This window comes from Loxodonta africana, chromosome 19 (genome assembly GCF_030014295.1).
Source record: "Loxodonta africana isolate mLoxAfr1 chromosome 19, mLoxAfr1.hap2, whole genome shotgun sequence".
Classification (NCBI taxonomy): Eukaryota; Metazoa; Chordata; class Mammalia; order Proboscidea; family Elephantidae; genus Loxodonta; species Loxodonta africana.
Genome location: NC_087360.1, coordinates 9984778 through 10005000, shown reverse-complemented (window position 1 = coordinate 10005000; position 20223 = coordinate 9984778). Strand labels below are relative to the sequence as shown.

The 20223-nt window shown below is 47.2% G+C and overlaps 1 protein-coding gene across 1 annotated transcript in view; it reads right to left on the bottom strand.

Moving 5' to 3' along the window:
• ACAD10 (acyl-CoA dehydrogenase family member 10) overlaps positions 1–20223 on the bottom strand; it is a 52205-nt gene that overhangs the window by 794 nt on the left and 31188 nt on the right. Inside the window, 9 exon segments of the mRNA XM_064272220.1 lie at positions 515–592; positions 1664–1807; positions 3943–4115; positions 4740–4898; positions 6029–6119; positions 7476–7616; positions 9885–10285; positions 15992–16165; positions 17334–17479. Of these exon segments, the coding sequence (XP_064128290.1) occupies positions 515–592; positions 1664–1807; positions 3943–4115; positions 4740–4898; positions 6029–6119; positions 7476–7616; positions 9885–10285; positions 15992–16165; positions 17334–17479 (1507 nt within the window).

Sequence of the window (20223 nt, the reverse complement as noted above, 5' to 3'; positions counted from 1 at the left end):
GTGAACCCTCATCTCTGGGGCCCCAACCACAGCCTGCCTGCTCGTCACGGTGTCTTCCTGGGGATGCCCCCTACGACACTGGGGTGGAACAAACATTCTAGGAGATTTGAGGTGGGGTCACACTTCCCATTCTGTGGATGCCATATGCACCAAGTCCACTCTGCAGGGTGACCTCCCACCAGGAAATCTCTATGTTGGGGCCAGGAGTAAGATGTGGGAAGGGGCAGCCCTGCCTGGTTCAGAGGCTGAACTCTGGTGTTACAAAGACCTATGGTCTCATCAATCCAAGTCCAGCTACTTAGACAAGTCACATGATCTTTCTGTGCCTCCGTGGCCTCATATTCAAAATGGGGATAGTAGCGGGGCCCACCTCCCAGGGTTGTTGCAAGGAGGAACAGGAAGTAACATATGCACAATACATTTGCAGTAAGGAGCAGCAGCTAGAGCCGGCAGGAGCTTGGGGAGCACGTGCTGTAAATGGTTCAGACACACCAGCATCAGTAGGCACGTTCACCTGAATCGCATGCTTGATCACTCGGCAGGCCATGGATGGGGCTACCATTTTAATCATGGCAATGTCCAATGGTGCAGCCTGCAAGGAAGAGAGGGTGGGTCATGAGGGCATGACCGAGGCCAGAACCCTTGGTGAAAAATGCATAGGACAGAAGTAAAAACAATAGCTCCACAGAGAAGGCGGGTCTACTAGACTGTAAGCCTTGCCTGCACCTAAGGGTGTGGGGGTGCAGCGTTGGTGACCAAAAAAAAACCCATTGCTGTCAAGTCCATTCTGACTCATAGCAACCTGATAGGACAGAGTAGAACTGCCCCAAAGGGTTTCCAAGGAGTGCCTGGTGGATTCGAACTGCTGACCTTTTCGTTAGCAGCCATAACTCTTAATCACTATGTCAGCAGGGTTTCCGTTGGTGATCACAGGAGTGATTAAAGATGCTGAGGTGTGAGGCAAGTGCTCAGGAACACTGACGTTCTTCCCAGGGCATGGATGACTTCCCCGTGTCACAAAGAATGCTGAGTGGGGAGCAGCCTGTACTTCCTTCAGGGTCATGGGCAGCTCCATCTCCAACCAATACAGTGCCAAGGTCACGGCCAGCCGGGGCTCCATGAAAGCAAGCTCTGAGGACCAGCGTTGCTGGGTCAGGTCATTGCAGCCAGGCGCTCCCAGAGCCTCCACCACACCTGGCACATAGTGCCAAGGAGCTGAGAATGTGACCTGGATTGTCCCTGCTTTACTGCAGTCCCTCAGCCCGGAGGTGGAGGCCGCCCAGCAGAGGCTGGACCAGGCAGGGGCCACCTTTGGGCATAGAGCCTGGCCCCTGAGAGGCAATCAGAAACAGCTGTGCAATGAAAAGCAGCAAACTTGAAAATAAGCTTCTATTTTGGCTGATTCTGTACTTTGGATTGAGGCCAGCGGAGGGTCCCTTCTCCTTCGCTTATTCTCCGTTTGCCATCACTGATGCCAACATGGCCTGGGAGGCCAGGCCTGGGTGGGGCTGAGGCCAGGGGGCCACGTGACCCTGTCAGGCCCACTGACTTGGACCCAGAAGTTCACTGGGTCAAAGTCAGTCTATAGATTCCCAGGATTAATTCCCTCCTTCGGGCCCTCTGTCATCTGTAAGACCCTCACAGGAACCCCTCAGCCTCCTACCTTATTTCCAGCCATGTCCATGATATGGGCAGCTTTGAGCACCAGCAGCCGGGGCTGCTCGATCTCCACCCGAGACTGGGTGATGTCGGCCAGAAGCGTGCCCTGCTCCACCTGAGGTTTTCTGAAGGCTACTTGGGACTTCACCTGTTGACACAGGAGACATGGGGCTAAGGACATACTGGGCTGAGGGTGCCACAGCCACTGGGGCGAGAGGGTGGGTAGACGAACACACAGGAGAGGGCAGGCCCCGGTGGGGAGCAGACAGGAAAGCAGAAGCCTACAGCTTATCTGCAGATTTGCCAGCTCTCCAGACATAGGAATCCACAGGGAGAAGATGCAGATGCAGACAGCAGCGACAACTGTGCAAATTACGTCCAGGAACCCTTTACCCTGACAACTCAGCCTCCTCCGTGCAGGAGGGGCAAGGCTAGCTCCCAGGCAAGGAACAGTTCTTTCTGTCTGAGCACGCAGCTGGCCCAATGCTAATCTTTTTTTTTCCCCCCAGTGCTAAGCGGGGTTTATAAACACTAAGCGATAAAGGCTTGTTAACAAACACGATAACAAATGGACGTCTGACTGGTTTGAGGCATTAGCCTGTACACATCATATCGCGGTTTTGTGTGCATCCTCTGTGCATAGCATTCACACCCAAAGCCAATGCTGCACAAGAGTGTCTGAAGAGGCAGAATCAGAGGAAGGCTGTATAACAGACTGAAATTTTTTAGTATATACTATAGCTGGCAGGATAGAAGGCAACTCTGTTGTCAAAAGGCTGTGAAGCACAGTAGTGGCTGCGGAGCCTTATGCGATCGACGCAGGGTGAGGGTGCCCTCTACCGACTCCGCACCAGCTGTGCGCCCCAGAGTGCCTTCGGGAGGAAAGCCGGGCGCGGGAGCCCCCTGGCGGGCACCTTTTATCTGTGCTGGTGACCAAAAAAAAAACAAATTTTTTTTGGTGACTTTAGCCCTGGAAAGGCACAAGGTATCAGAACAGGTTATAAGGTATTCTTTCTTCCTTTTTTATGAAAACAACTGTTATAACAATAATCTCATGGCAGAAAAAAGTATAAATTTTCAGGCAAAAGAAAATTACCTACAATCCCACCATCCACTTACTTATATTTAGGATTTGGTGGGTGTCCCTCTAGAGTTTTTGTACCCATACACATACATATGCTTTTTTATATATATAAAAATGGAGTGATAGTCTGTATATTGCTTTGTGGCTTGCTTTTTTTTTCATTTAAGAGGATATAATGAAAACTTCTGTTAAGACACAGATTTCTACAGCATCATTTTGCAGTTCCACTGCATGCCTGTACCGTGGTTAATTGAACAAATCACCAGCCACGTAGGCCATTCCCAACATTTTGCTGTTATAATCAGTGTTTCAGTGAACCTCTTCAGATCCAATCTTTTGTAGACTCTTAATTATTCTCTTGCAATTAAGTCTATAAATGGAATTGCCATGTTAATGCTACAAACTTTCTGAAGACTTCTGAACCATACTGTCAAACCGCTCTCCAGGAAGGTTGAGTTTTAATGCAGGTACCTGCCCTACCTGACCCATCGAAGAGGGGCATTTTATTTTCAAAGGAAAAAGAACTGGTCAGTTTCCACTCAAAAAGGCTGTAAAGCACAACCTCTTTTCATTCTTTGCATGGAGTTTGTTCTTTGCATGGTTTCTTGGGAGATATTTGTTTGGTCTCAAAGGTTTGCTGCATCTTCGTGGAATCGATACCACTGATCTGAATTACTGTTCTTGGCAAACGGTCTGTGCGTTCGATCAAAGGCTCTCCTTTCTTTAGGCTTCCAGCCTGGTGGGGGAGTCACAGCAGGACTAGCTCTGTGGCCAGAGCTCTAGGCCATCTAGGGGAGGGGGTGCTACGGGGCTGGTGGTGGAACCCAGAGACCAAAGCGATCCACGCAGTTCTCCCGTATCTCATTTTTAAAGGTGTGCTGGGGGCAGGCATAGCTCCCAGCAGCCCGTGAGCCTTTGGACCTTGGAATGCTGCCCTCTGCCACCACAGAGCCCAGCCTGCTCCTTCTGGTCACACAGACAGAGCGGGGCCCATTCTGCTCCGAATTCCGAACTTCAGCAAAGTAGCAAATGCAAAGCAAAGGCAGGGACACAGCGTCTTGGCAAGAACTGCACCTTACTTCCCCTGCTAACTCTGCTTTCGGGAAACAGTTCGGACTTGCGGCCCCATGGCAGAGCCGACGGGCAATTCTGGGTCAGCGGTGGGAGCAAGGAGTGGTTGTATATTAACCACAACTCACTGGGGCCTTCCTGCACGCCAAGGCCCTCTCCGAGAACCCCATCAGCCTCACGCAGCGGTGGATCCTGCTGGAACCCAGTCGGCCCTGGGCGATGTCAAAGCCACGGCCGGGGCCCAGGACTATGTTCTCCTTGGGCATGCGCACGGCCTCAAACAGGACTTCACTGTGGCCACCTGAAAGACCCAAACACATCACCACGATGAACCTGCCATGCCTATTTTCCACGTTAGGTCACCTCATCCACGGGCAATATTCATGCCTTTATTTAACCCTCAAGCTGGGACGTAGCTGAAAAGGTCCACAGCAACTGGTTTGGCTTTATAAAGTCAAATGAGTATTTTGCCATTCCTTTTATAAAACATGATTGTACCTGACATTCAAACTCCCTCATAGTTTGTGACCCTACAATGTAGCGATCCTGTGGCAATGCTTAAAAGGAAAATGTCAATGTTTTTAGCTGTGAGAGGACCCCAGAGCAATGCCTGGGCTTTAGCTTTGCACCCTGGAGCTCGGGGGAAGAGTGACCAGGGCAGGTTTGGAGTGCACACCCCGTTTCCTTCCTCTGCCCTGGGGGGCCTCCTGGTCTCACAGAGATTTCGGCTTAACTTCTAGGTAAATTAAGAGGAAAAAGTACCTGAGTGCCTGTCTGCGGTCTGCATACGTGGTTGCTATGCGTGTATGGAATGAATGCAGGGGTGAGTGGCCCTCCAGATGTTGTCACAACTGGAACTGAGCAAGGGCTGCCCAAAGCCACTTCCCTGAGGACCAGCTCCGCCACCCAGGGGGTGCAAACCAACCTGGTGCATCTTCCAGCCCGAATACTTTCAGGGACCGGGTGACTTTGATCCCTGGGGTCTCCATGGGGACCAGGAGGACCGACTGCTGCCGGTGGCGCGGGGCCTGCGGGTCTGTTTTCCCCATAAACACGCAGAGTTGGCAGCAAGGATCCAGGATACCTGCCAGGAAAGGAGAGAGAAAGGCCCCATATCTGACACTGGGGCCATCAGCCCTCCTTCCCCTCGCAGGCCTGGCACAGGGACAGCAGAGCCGGCAAGCAGGCAGAGCTCAGGAAGCCTCGACGTGCTCAGAGGGTTTGCAGGCTCTTGACCAGAAATACGAGCAATTAGCTTTTGCCTGTGAAGAATGAATCCAAAATCACAAGAGCAATTTGTTTTTTGAAGCACCATATAGAGGTGAAAATATAGAGACAAGAGGCTGAACGCCGCTACCTTGTTCTTGCCAGAGGTTCTGCTCTGGTTCCACAGGCACTGTGAAGGTAACAGCTTTGTGCGTGGGCTCCAGAGTCAGGCAAACCTGGAATTCTGGCTTCCCTCCTTGCTAGCTGGGGGTTACTACCTCGGGCTAGTTACTCTCGGAGTCCTAGTTCGTTCCTCTGTAAAATGCGGGGAGATGTAGGGGCAGTACTCACGGAGGGCCCTGCAGAGGCAGCGCTGGGTAAACAGCAGGGTTATGCTTGGTCGTTGTTGTTAGCTGCCACGGAGTCAGCTCCTGACTCATGGTGGCCCCACGCACAACAGAACGAAACGCTGCTCGGTCCCGTGCCGTTCCCATGATTGGCTGGGAATCAGACTGTTGTACTCCATAGGTGTTCACTGGCTGGTTTTTGGAAGTAGATTGCCAGGCCTTGCTTCCTACTCCATCTTAGTCTGGAAGCTCTGCTGAAACCTGTTCAGCATCCTAGCAACAGAGCCCTCATGATATAATAGACCTGACCTAGGAGGAAGGGAAAGCCACAGAGGAAGTGAACTTCCAAAGGGAGGTGCCCACAACAGAATGGAGAGCAGGAGGGAATGAACAGGAGATTCCTAGAGTCACAAGAGCAGGGGGAGTCTGTCCCATCTGACGTCATCTCCACCCCTGTGCAGCAGCCCTTGAGAACCATGCACTCCTCGCGGAGCTGTTGGTCTCACTGGGCCTGCTGCCTTTGCCAGGTGCAGAGATAGATCTCCTTTGCCTCTGCTTAAAAATGGATCCTGCCACTGGGCAGAAGGAAGGGACAGAGAGACAAGCTTATCAATACAGACCCACTGAAGTGTGAATGAAGGATGAATTTCAGGCCAAATACCTGAGATCCACCACGTGCGACTGTTTATGACATGGTAGCCGTTCTCCTCTCTGATGGAAGACTCGATGTTGGTGGCATCTGATGAGGCAACCTTGGGGAAGGCACACTCCAGTTAGAGCGCTTCCTGTGGGGCAGGGCCAGCCAGGCCTGGTAGTGAGGGTCCGGCCTGGTCAAAAGGGGCCTCCGTGGGCCAGTACCTCAGGCTCTGTCATGGCAAAGCAGGAGCGGGCCCTGCCCTCCAGCAGAGACACCCGCCAGAGGGCCTTCTGCTCCTCAGTGCCGTATCGCACCAGAAGCTCCATGTTCCCTGCGTCTGGAGCACAGCAGTTAAAGATTACAAAGGAGAAAGGGCATAACGGTGACTCCCATGTCCACATTGAAGACTTCAAGTGCCCTAGAAGCAGTGGACCGGGACTCCTTCCAAGCCACTGACCCCCTGACCACTAATTGAAAGTTCTTCCTCTCCCCAGAGAGATGCAGATACTTGACATTTTGCTTTATTGGGGCTTTCAAGTTAGGTGTATATATATTTATAATTGTAATATCTACTTGATGAATTGACCCTTTTATCATTATGTAATGTTCTTCTTTGTCTCTTATAACAGATTTTGACTTGAAGTCTATTTTATCCGATATCAAAATTACCACCCCAGATCTCTTTTTGTTACTATTTGCATGGAATATTTTTTTCTATCCTTTCACTTTCAACCTACCAGTGTCTTTGTGCTTAAGATATGTTTCTTGTAGACAGCATATCTTTTTTTTAATCCATTCTGCCATGCTGTGGCTTTTGATTGGAGCATTTAATCTATTTACATTCACGGTAATTACTGATAAGGAAGAACTTAGTTCTGCCATTTTATTACTTTTTTTGTGTCTCTTATACATTCTTTGAGGAGCCCTGGCGGCACAGTGGTTAAGCACTTGGCTGCTAACAGAAAGGTTGGCAGTTCGAACCCACCAGCCACTCCACGGGAGAAAGATGAGACAGTCTGCTTCCGTAAAGATTTACAGCCTTGGAAATCCTATTGAGCAGTTCTGTTCTGTCCTGTAAGGTCACTATGAGTTGGAATTGATTCAACAGCAATGAGTTTGGTTTTGGTTAATACCTTCTTTGTGACTTTTTGGACATAATATCTCAGGCCCCATGAAGGGCAACCTCGGAGTGCCTCCTTATTTGAGAGAAGGAGAAAGAACCAGGGGTGGGGGTCTAGGGTGGGAACTGGAGACTAACGGAAGCCCAGTAGGCCTGTGCAAACCCCCTAGTGGCTTTCTTGCTTCAGCTGCCTGCCTGGAGTTGTCCTCTCCTCATTATGAGAAGCTCATGTTACTGTCAGGGCCCCTGAACCCAGGGCAAGCCAGAGGGAACTCTATTCATGCGGGAGAGTGACTGGTAGAGTGTGGTGAGACGTTCTCGTCAGGACCAGGACGCCGTTAAAGCAAGTACCTCCAGAGCGTACACAGAGGAGCCCATGAGTTTGCACAAGTGTGCATACTCGACGTTGATCAGGCCTGTGCTGTAGTTTTTCTCAGGATCAGTCTCCAAGGGTAGGAAAAGGTTCCAGAGTCCTTTGGCCTTGGCTTTTTCCTGTCATGGAAAAAATAAATCAGAGAACCACAGTGAATGATATCATTTTGACCCACGGGGAAAAAATGGAGGGGATTGGATGGCATAAGGCAAACAAACAGCCCAGGAGGAAGGGCACACCCAAAACAGTGACCCGAGGTCACACCGCAGGGCTGGATAGAGGCTCTGCAGATCTGTAGGCAGCAGAAGCACGAGGCAGCCCCAGGACAGGACCAAGTCCTACAGAAAGTGCAACTGGGGCCCTCCCCCAAGTCTCCATATCCCAGACACCCCCGCTTACTCCTTGTGTTGTTGTTACTAGCGTTACTATTGTTGTAATGAGTTTTATTAGGACACGCTCCCAGAGTTCCTGGGTGGTGCAAACAGTTCACGCACTCAGCTGCAAACCAAAAGGTTAGAGAACTGAGTCCACCCAGAGGTGTCTCAGGAAGAAAGCCCTGGTGATACGCTTCCCAAAAACCAGCAGCTGAAAACTCCATGAAGCACGTTCTACTCTGACACACGGGGTTGGAGTCAGAACTGACTTGACAGCAGCTGGTTTTCCAGGTAGTTGCTCAGAGGAACAGGGCCCAGCCCCCTCAGCTGCAACCCCAGCACCTTTTCATGGTGGCTAGGAGACCCCTGAGCACACTTCCTTTATGAGATGAAACTTTGTTCCTGGGACAAGTACAACCTCATGTTCCCCCATTGGAGCGCCTGCCTGGGTGATCAGTAAGCCCAGGCTGGGAGTCAGGAGCTCAGGCTGTCAGCCAGTAACCCCGCCTGGGGTCAGACCCAGTACTACCCTGTGCTGACCAGGAGACCTGGGCAGGATACCTGAGCTCTGAGTTTCCGTTTCCATGTGGGACAGGGGGATGTGGCTCCGCCCTTATCAGGCCAAAGGAGTTGCAGCCGTGGAAACTGAATGTGCCTAACAAGAGGAGAAAGGGACCCCGTGGGTGGGCTGCCTGGAACCCTCAAACTGGGCGGGAAGACTAGAGACAAAACTCAGCCATGGACAGGAACCAGAGAAGCTAGAGGACCACCCTGGCAAAGGCCCCCTGGCCACTCCACCAGGCCCCGCTGCTGTGAAACAAGTGAGCGCCAACTGCTTCCAATCTTGCTGTCGCCCAGTTCACTGCTGTGCTGTAATCCCGGGTAGCGAAAGTCTGGCTGGCCCAGCTGGGCTCACGTGCCCACTTCTCCACCGGGGAGGTTCCTCCAGATTATTTCCAAAGGCATAGAGGGGATGCCCCAAAGAAACTGGGGTGCTGCTACCAAGAGAAGGTGGAATGGATACCAGGAGGCCCAAACCCAACAGACGTCCACAACACCCACCTCACTGGGTTGTTGTGGTGATTACATGCGCTCACACATAGTATAAAGTGCCCGACAGAGGCTGGCCGGCTGCAGCCCACACTAGAGATTATGAATCTCATCGTTATCTCTACTCTACTCCCAGGGAGGGCGCTGGCAGGCCGGAGTTACGTTTACACTGGGCCTGGCCTCAATGTCAAGCGCAGACGGAGCCAGTACATGTACCTGTACCAGTATTTGCACAGGGGGCAGCAAGCAAGGGTAAGACAGGCAGATTAGTTGGAACAAATGGAGAAGAATGAGAAGGGGCGCACAGGAGACCAGGGAGTTCTGAGCAGAGGCAGAATAAGGAAATGAATATAATCATCTTTTTGTTGGTATTTCCTGAAAGGGGAAAAATCACAGGTTCTTTTTTTTTTAATTGTACTTTAGATGAAGGTTCATAGAGCAAACTAGTCTCTGGTTAAACAACACACATACTGTTTTTGTGACATTGGACGCCAGCTGCACAACATGTCAACGCTCTCCGTTCTCCACCGTGAGCTCCCCATTAATAGCTTTCCTGTCCCTTCCTGCCTCCTAGTCCTTGCCTCTGGGCTGGTGTGCCCCTTTAGTCTTGTTTCATTTTATGGGCCTGTCTAATCTTTGGCTGAAGGGTGAACCTCAGGACTGACTTCAGTATTGAGCTATAAGGGTGTCCAGGGGCCCTATTCTTGGGGTTTCTCCAAAAAAAAAATCACAGGTTTTGAGTCCAGAAGACCTGGATTTGAATCCAAACACTGTTACTTGTTTGCTGTGTTCTTGGACAAACCTGTTTCATCGCCTGCTTACCTGGCAGGACCTGGGAGGCGCGCTGTAAATGGCGTCATAGTCTTAGTTATGCGTGGTCATCACACTCGGGATAAAACTCATGAACTAGGATTTCATCCACATTTTTTTACCCAACACATGGTGCTCAGCACACTGCTTTACCTTGAGGTCCTCTATCAGTGGGGAGGGGGTCCATCGGTCTGCTGAGGCCTCGTGGATCTGCAGCTCTTGCTCCACAGGGTACACACGTTGCTCCCCGAACTGCTTCAGCGGGTGGTACGGCTCTCTGACTGGCTGGGAGAGGCCCTCAGGAGAGATGACCAGAGATCCCTTTGAGGCACAAGTTGGGGAAGGTTCTGGAAAAGAGCTATAGCTCCTTGTGCCTGTGATGCTCAGCAGGGTCTGTGGGCTGGCCTGGGTGTGAAGGGACCTCAGCGATGGCTTTGTGGCTGGTGTCTTTTTGAAAACCCGGAATCCTTCTTTGACAGCAAAATCCCATGCCAGGTTACACATAAATTCCGTCAGATTCCCAGTTTGTTCAGCACTTGCAGAGCTTCCTTTCCCTATGCAGAATAAAAGAAAAACGGGTACCAGTGCTGTGATAATATTGGTTATTATATCAGCAGCTCTACCATTTGCTGAGCCCTTGCTGTGTACCAGACAGTGTGCTATGTGCTTACATGTATTTTTATGTTGTTATTGTTGGGTGCCTTCAAGTTGATTCTGACTCATAGTGACCCCATGAGACCGAGTGGAATTCACCCATAGTTTTTTAGGCTCTAATCTTTTTATTTTAATCTTTACAGGAGCAGATCGCCAGGTCTTTCTGCCTCACTGCTGTTGGGTAGGTTTGAGCTGCCAATCTTTCAGTTAGCAGCTGAGTGTTAACTATTGTGCCACCAGGGCTCCTTACATGTTGCTATGTGTATATTGTCTCTTTCCAAGGGGCTTTTCTGCAGCCAGCTCTCCTGGATTATGTTTAGCATTTCTATGTCCTAAAGAGACTGTTTTCCTTATCTTCTTCATATCAATAAACTGATCTTCACAGAGGCCCATTTTTCTTCCAGCTCCTGCCATGGTCAATTGGTAGCTCTCAAAAGAGAGGGATTTTCATGTAGCTTTGGTATTAAAGGTTTTTACACTGTCTTAGTCATCTAGTGCTGCTATAACACAAATACCACAAGTGGATGGCCTTAACAAACAGAAGTTTATTCTCTCACAGTCCAGTAGGCTAGAAGTGCGAATTCAGGGTGCGAGCTCCAGGAGAAGGCTTTCTCTGTAGGCTCTGGAGAAAGGTCCTTGTTATCAGTCTTCCCTTGGTCTGGGAGCATCTCAGCTCAGGAACCTCAGGTCCAAAGGACGTGCTCTGCTCCCGGCACTGCTTTCTTGGTGGAATGAGGTCCCCATGCCTCTCTGCTCGCTTCTGTCTTTTATATCTCAAAAGAGATTGGCTTAAGACACTATCTAATCCTATAGATCTCATCAATATAACTGTCACTAATCCATCTCATTCCCCCACATGTCTGTCAGTTTGTCGTACTGTAGGGGCTTGTGTGTTGCTGTGATGCTGGAAGCTATGCCACCGGTATTCTGATACCAGCAGGGTCACCCATGAAGGACAGGTTTCAGCTGACCTTCCAGACTAAGACAGACTAGGAAGAAGGACCCGGCAGTATGCTTCTGAAAAGCATTAGCCAGTGAAAACCTTATGAATAGCAGCGGAACATTGTCTGACATAGTGCTGCAAGATGAGACCCCCCAGGTTGGAAGGCACTCAAAAGATGACTGGGGAACAGCTGCCTCCTCAAAGTAGAGTCAACCTTAATGACGTGGTGGAGTAAAGCTTTCGGGACCTTCATTTGCTGATGTGGCACGACTCAAAATAAGAAGAAACAGCTGCAAACATCCATTAATAATTGGAACCTGGAAAGTAAAAAGTATGAATCCAGGAAAATTAGAAATCGTCAGAAATGAAATGGAACACATAAACATCTATATCCTAGGCATTAGTGAACTGAAATGGGCTGGCACTGGCCATTTTGAATCGGACAATCATATGGTCTACTATGCCGGCAATGACAACTTGAAGAGGAATGGTGTTGCATTCATCGTCAAAAAGAACATTTCAAGATTTATCCTGAAGTACAATGCTGTCAGTGATAGGATAACATCCATATGCCTATAAGGAAGACCAGTTAATATGACTATTATTCAAATATACACACCAACCACTAGGGCCAAAGATGAATAGAAGATTTTTATCAGCTGCTGCAGTCTGAAATTGATTGAACATGCAATCAAGATGCATTGATAATTACTGGTGATTTTAATGCAAAAGTTGGAAACAAAGAAAGGATTGGTAGTTGGAAAATATGGCCTTGGTGACAGAAACAATGCTGGAGATCGAATGATAGAATTTTGCAAGACCAATGACTTCTTCATTGCAAATACCTTCTTTCACCAACATAAACAGCGACTACACACATGGACCTCGCCAGATGGAACACACATATAAAATTGACTACATCTCTGGAAAGAGACGATGGAAAAGCTCAATATTGTCAGTCAGAACAAGGCCAGGGGCTGACTGTGGAACAGACCATCAATTGCTCATATGCAAGTTCAAGCTGACACTGAAGAAAATCAAAAAGCAAGTCCACAAGAGCCAAAATATGACCTCGAGTATATCCCACCTGAATTTACAGACCATCTCAAGAATAGATTTGATGCATTGAACATTAGTGACCAAAGACCAGACGAGTTGTGGAATAACATCGAGGACATCATCCACGAAGAAAGCAAAAGGTCACTGAAAAGACAGGAAAGAAAGAAAAGTCCAAGATGGATGTCGGAGGAGACTCTGAAACTTGCTCTCGAACGTCAAGCAGGTAAAGCAAAAGGAAGAATTGATGAAGTAAAAGAACTGACCAGAAGATTTCAAAGGGTGGCTCGAGAAGACAAAGTAAAGTATTATAATGACATGTGCAAAGAGCTGGAAATGGAAAACCAAAAGGGAAGAACACGCTCAGTGTTTCTCAAGCTGAAAGAACTGGAGCAAAAATTCAAGCCTCGAGTTGCAATAGTGAAGGATTTTATGGGGAAAATATTAAATGACGCAGGAAGCATCAAAAGAAGATGGAAGGAATACACAAAGTCATTATACCAAAAAGAATTAGTTCATGTTCAACCATTTCAAGAGCGTATGATCAGGAACCGATGGTACTGAAGGAAGAAGTCCAAGCTGCTCTGAAGGCACTGGCGAGAAACAAGGCTCCAGGAATTGATGGAATATCAATTGAGATGTTTCAATAAACGGATGTGGCGCTGGAGGTTCTCACTCGTCTATGACAAGAAATATGGAAGACAGCTTCCTGGACAACTGACTGGAAGAGATCCATAAAAAAAAAAAAAACATATTTATGCCTATTCCCAAGAAAAGTGATCCAACCGAATGTGGAAATTGTAGAACAATATCATTAATATCACACGCAAGCAAAATTTTGCTGAAGGTCATTCAGAAACGGCTGCAGCAGTATATCAACAGGGAACTGCCAGAAATTCAGGCCGGTTTCAGAAGAGGACGTAGAACCAGGGATATCCTTGCTGATGTCAGATGGATCCTGGCTGAAACCAGAGAATACCAGAAGGATGTTTACCTGTGTTTTATTGGCTATGCAAAGGCATTCGACTGTGTGGATCATAACAAATTATGGATAACGTTGCAAAGAATGGGAATTCCAGAACACTTAATTGTGCTTATGAGGAACCTTTACATAGATCAATAGGCAGTTGTTCAGACAGAACAAGGGGCTACTGATTGGTTTAAAGTCAGGAAAGGTGTGTGCCAGGGTTGTATTCTTTCACCATACCTACTCAATCTGTATGCTGATCAAATAGTCCGAGAAGCTGGACTATACGAAGAAGAATGGGCCATCAGGATTGGAGGAAGACTCGTTAACCACCTGCGTTATACAGATGACACAAACTTGCTTGCTGAAAGTGAAGAGGACTTGAAGCACTTACTAATGAAGATCAAGGACCACAGCCTTCAGTATGGAATTTTCTTCTACCTAATTGGATCTCTCTGAGTCAGAATCACTTCGACAACGGCAATGGGTTTGCTTTTTTGGTTGAATTAGATCTCGCTCTTTGAGTGCTGCTTTGTCTCTTGGAAACTCCCTTGTATGAGCTTGGGTTGATTTAAAACTATCACTTCCTGTATATTTTCCCAAAAGTAGTTCCAAGCAGAAGAGACCACATCACTGAAGTCCACCTAAAGTGTCGGCCACCAGCACTTCTTCCTTTCTAGAATTTTAACAGCCATTTACAAGAAATCCAAGTGGAGCCCTGGTGGTGCAGTGGTTAAGAGCTATGGCTGCTAACCAAAAGGTCAGCAATTCAAATCCACCAGCTGCTCCTAGGAAACCCTCCGGGGCAGTTCTACTCTGTCCTGTAGGGTCACTATGAGTCGGAATCAACTCAATGCAAACAGGCCAAGAAAGCCAAACCTGCACCCACTTATTAAAAAAGGAAGGTGATAACAGGGTGGTCTGGTGTAGACTGTAAATCAGTTGCTGGGCCTCTGGTCAATACGCTCCACTCTTAGAGAGAAAGACTCCTCTAAACCCTACTTTTCCGTGGCAGTACCAAATATCTCAACAGTTCAAACAGAACAATGATTGTGATGGCTAATTGTACAAGACAAATGGATAGAAATAACATTTCTGTCCACGTAGTTGGTAGTTCTCTGTTTTTCTTCTTGGATGTGTTTATGCTATTTTTAAAAAACGAATTTTGCCGTTTTTGCACACGAAAACTAAGTGGCTTCCTCAGTGTGTCTGGTTGGCTTCCCAGGTGGGAGGGCATGGAGAGCACGGTTAGGAACAGGGGAAGAAAGGCCTGGAAAGACAGATCATCTGGTTTTCTGTGTGGAGGCGAACACGTGGGGGTTGTACCTCCAAGCCAAGGGGAGCACAAAGTCAAGCCAGTGTCAAAGGGCTTTCTGACAGGCAGGTTTAGGACAAGCCAGTGGGGGTTACAGGTGCAGGGGTTCTAGATGCATTGTTGTTTTAAGGACTAATTTATTATACTGGAAAAAAGCTACCTTAATTTTGCAATTAAAAATGAAATAGGTTAGAGTAGGAATGACAGAATCGAGATTATTTTTGAGATGGCTGTGTTACAGAAGCCTAAAGGTACATTTTAAAATAGATGTTTTATTTGTTGTATATACCACATTCAACCAAGATAAAATTTAACTTTTATATCAGTGAATTTTCTTTAATTACTATAATATCTCAGCTTTTAATATGAAATAGAAGCTTATGACTAAATAGATAAACTCACTGCACAAAGTTCTGAATTTTAAAAACCTTCTTTTTTTAAATCTTCATTGAGGAATAATTCACATAAGATACAATTCACCAGTTTCTTCATTGTTAACAGGCAACAGTCCACTCTCCCCAGGGCACAGTGTTTCCCTTTGAGAAATGGGGCTGAGAAGGAAGGAAAATAATTTATAGACTTCTATATGACTGAATTTTTACCCTGTGTGTATGTGTCTTTGTTTTCAAAATTTTGTGCATTATTTTAATAAAAAACAAAGTTAAATGGCAACTTGAAAGATTAGATGTCAAACGTAGGGAGCAGTGAGTTTATATTAATGGGGAGGAACAATTCAGAAAAGGAGTGTGAGGATGGCTGCACAATTTGGAGAATGTAATCGATGTCACCGAAGTGTACACGTAGAGATTCTTGAATTGGTATATGTTCTGCTGTGTATACTCTCAACAACAACAAAAAAACAGGGTTAAATATTATAGAAAGATAAAACATGTATATTGTTCTCGACAAATGGTTGAATTAACTGACTCTTGTAGACATTCTGGCCAAACTGGTACCTTAAAGCCTCTATAGCCACGGGAGGGGCTTCCAGGTGGAAGACTTTTGCTGGCTGTGACTCATCCCCCAGGCAGCTTTGTGAGGTGCCAATACCATACCTGTGAATGAGTGCTGGTGAGGCCATCCCTACCTGTAAACGAGCACTAGTGAGGTGCCATCCCTACCTGTGAGTGAACCCTGGTGAGGTGCCATCCCTACCTGTGAGTGAACCCTGGTGAGGTGCCATCCCTACCTGTGAGCAAGCGCTGGTGAGGTGCCATCCCTACCTGTGACCGAGCCCTGGTGAGGCGCCATCCCTACCTGTGACCGAGCCCTGGTGAGGCGCCATCCCTACCTGTGAGTGAACCCTGGTGAGGCACCATCCCTACCTGTGAACGAGTGCTTGTAGACTCCCTGCAGGGTGGCGGCTATGCGGAAAAAGGAGAAAGCCATATAGAAGTTCCAGTTCTCGATGGGAGGGATCCCCACGTGAAGACAGTACATCCTGAAATAGTCCTCTGCGGTAGGGATTCCCAGTTGAGTCAAGTCACAGTCACTCAAACCTGAGGCGACAGAGCCATTCCGGGACAGTCACTCTCCACTCCCCTGTGGCTGGTGAGCATTTAAATTCTGAAAATCGCTACGTCCTTTAGAAATTAGTTTCACAGCTAGCTCAAGGGGGTCAGCTCATTATTTCAGTGGGTCGTCCTCCCTCAGGTGGCAGGGAATCCAGCCATGAGGCTATTACAAACTGGCTCTTAACGGTTTAAAACTAAATCCCCAGTAAAGGAGGGCTGGGGACCTCCAATTCCACCTGGACCATAGCTCGGGGTGGATGAGTATTACCTTCCACCAGGCATGTGATAAACACTGGTGTTGAAAGAGAGATCACCCCGAATTATGACAAAGATTATTAAAACAAATAAAAACTTTGACTGATTTGCTTCATTTGTACGTGTTCCTGGTTTAGAAGCATGCAAGGTATGGTGTTTCTAGGAATTCATCCTAGGAGTTTATATACAGGCAAAGATATAGCTACAAAGATGTTCACTGCCTATTTTTTTTTGGGAGGTGGGGCTGGAGAAGAGGGAGGTAATAGAAAAAAAAAAAAAAAGTAAACAAATTAAATATCCAAATATCGACCAAAACCGTCTTGATTTGGTCCATCAGCCAAATCAAATGTCTTTACTAATTAGGATATTCTAAACAATAAAATCCTATGCCATTATTAAAAAATTGATACTGGCATGAAAACGTTCAAAATATACAATTAAGTGAAAAAAAAGCAGGTTATAAAAATAGTGTCCCGGGTTTCGGCACCAAAAAAAAAAAAAAATAGTGTCATCCCATTTTTGTTTTAAAAATGTGTGTGTACACATAGGAGAAGCAATGACAAGGCTAGATACTGAAATGCTAAGCAGAGCCTACCTCTGGGACTACTGAGGATTTTATCTTTTGTCTTTTTCCTATCTGTTGGCACTAATGTTTTCACAATAAACTTGTATTTAAAAAATGAAATATAAGTTAGTTGATGAGCATAAGAGGTATCTATAAACACTTTTTACTTAAAATAGATGCTAACCCCTCTTCCCCTCAATTGTTATAGGAATGCATTCCAATTGCATTTCCTACCAAAATCACCAGGACTTCAATTTCATGCCCAAACTCAATTTCAAACAACGTCAGGCGAGTTTGGTGTCCTCCCACCCCACCTCCAGCAGCAGTCCCTACCTCGAAGCATCGGGAAATCTGATGGCAGGAAGTGAGCCAGGCAGTTGTAGGCCACATCTGCCAGGGGGTCGCCCAAGGTAGACAGCTCCCAGTCCAGGACAGCAAGCACCTCAGTCTTCTCTGGATGGAAGATCAGGTTGTCGAGCCTGAATAAGCCACAGAGTGGAGAAACAGCTCTAAGAACGACAATCACTAGGAGGTTCTCTGAGCGGGGTCTTTTTCGTTTGCTCCTCCTGGTGTACCTCTTCTACCTCTTCTGTACCTCCCACCTGGGTTCTGTCCCTGGGAGGCACTGGTCAGAGATGAGAGGAACCCTGGTTACTCGTTCCATAGCTCCCTGTCTGCAGATAGCTGAGGGTGGTTGGATCCCTCCCCCAAGGGCCCAGCTTTCCTTGGGCAGCCCTCTCCACATAGGTACCTCTCCGGTTCTGGTAATTTCTCCCTCCCTGTGATGGCTTTTTTTTTTTGTGATGGCTTCACTATGAGTTGGAATCAATTCAGCAGCAGTGGGTTTGGTGATGGCTTTAAACCAGGTCTGCAAATTCTCTGACACGCATCCACAAAAGTCTAATTCTTCCCCCTTTGAAGCTACTCCCATCTAATAAACATATGGGGGGAGGAGATGAGGCTCTGTGACTCCCGGCTAGGTTGTAAAAGGTGATACAAGCTCTGCCTGGCTCTCTCTCTTAGAATGGACACCTTTGGAGCCGTAAGCCACCAGGTGAGAAGTCCAGCATCCCAGAAGCTGCCAGGCTGGCGAGACCACATGGAGAAACCAGAAGAGAGAGAGACACCAAGGAGCCCAGCTGGTGGTGTCTTCTCTGGCCAGTGCCAGGCATGTCACGTGAGTGAGCTTCCAGATGATTCCAGCCCATTCTTGCCTTTGAACCGCCCCCATTGAAACAAACTGTCCTGCCCCAGACTGCAGGTTCATGAGCAGAATAACTGCTGTCATTGTTTGAAGCCACTAAGTTTTAGAGCAGCTTGCTATGCAGTAGTAATAGTTGGGATACACACTTACCCCTTCAGACCTAGGTGGGATAAAAAAACCAAATCATTGCTGTAGAGTCGATTCCGACTCACGGTGACCCTATCGGGCAGAGTAGAACTTCCCCACAGGGTTTCCAAGGGTGTATGGCCACTCAGGTTGCCTCATCTTTCTCCCACAGAGCAGTGGGTGGGTTCAAACCTCTGACCTTTTGGTTAGCAGCTGAGCACTTAAGCACTGCACCACCTAGCGTGGTAATAACTCTCAGCTGTTGCTGGCCCTGTTTTCTACACTGTTCTATGGTGGTTCCTTGAAACCATGCTCTAGTCCTTTATTAAACTCCCTCAAATGGCCCCTTGAAGTGGTCCCTCCGTTTCCTATCAGGACTCTGACATATGCATTATTAAAAAAAAAATTCAAACATTTCCCTGAAATTTTCAGAGAATAGACCCATCTTCCAGATTTAACGGTGTTAACACTTGGTAGAATTTGCTTGCGATTTTTCAAAGTGAAACATTATAGATTTAGTTAACAGCTTGCATTCCTTTCCTCTCCCTCCGCCAAAATAACTGCTATTGTGAAGATGGAATGGGTCAATCCCAGACATTTTAATATTTTTTCCTATCTATGCATGAATCTATAACCCCTGAGAGTGTTCTTTAGATTACTTTAAAATTTACGTAAATGGTATCACACTGTATATTTCCTTTGGAACCTGCCTTTACTCACTCAGCATTATCTGTTTGAGACTTCTCTATAATGACTTATGTCCAGTTAAATGGTTTATTTTACCTGCTAAATGGCCCCGGTGGTTAAGAACTCGGCTGCTAATCAAAAGGTCAATAGTTCCGATCTACCAGCAGCTCCTTGGAAACCCTATGGGGGCACTTCTGCCCTGTCCTATAGGGTCACTATGAGTTGGAATTGACTGGACGGCATCAGATATTTTTTTGTTTTTTTAAGTTAAGTAGAATTCCAACGTATGACTACTTCATGCATTATAATTACAAGCGTGGTGAAAATGAACATCTTTTGTCAGTCTCCTAGTGCACAGGTCCAGATGTTTCTCTACAGACAGAACTATGGGTTGTAGGCTAGGCCCGTCTTCAACTTCACTAGTTACTACTTTTCAAAGTAGTTGTAGCTCGGTACTCTCTAATCCAGGTCTGCACCTGGCACAAAATATAGTCCCCTGCAGGACTTGAGTACCTAGTGGGCAGTTTACACAACCAGAGACAATAAAGCCAGAAACTCCACCACCACTGATCTCTCTATGGGCTAAGACATGTTCTCCCATCTATCAATGGTTCGAAATATCTTTGACTGTAAGCATAAATCAGAAAGCGGCACGATGGGGGTGTGTGTGGGGGCAGGGGAGAGGATCTATCCTTGGCATCTACTCGATGAAGGCCAGGGATGCTGCTCAACCTTCTACGATGCACAGGACAGACCCACAACAAAGAACTATCTGGTCCTAAATGTCAATAGTGCCAAGGTTGAGAAACTTGCCCTAATGACCATGTACAGAAAGATACTTTGTAAACGGCAGTAATTCCCAACTATAAATTGGACTCCGTTAAGGACTAAGGTGCACCTGCCCCACACCGTGGTGTTTTCAATCACCTCATATGCAGGCAAAAGCTGGACAATGAATAAGGAAGACCGAAGAAGAACTGATGCCTTTGACTTATGGTGCTGGCAAAGGATATCAAATATACCATGGACTGCCAGAAGAACAAAGAAGTCTGTCTTGGGAGAAGTATAGCCAGAGTGCTCCTTAGAATCAAGGATGGTGAGACTTCATCTCATGTACTTAGGACATGTTATTAGAAGGGAGCAGTCGCTGGAGAAGGACATCATGCCTGGTAAAGTTAGAGGGTCAGTGAAAAAGAAGACTCTCAA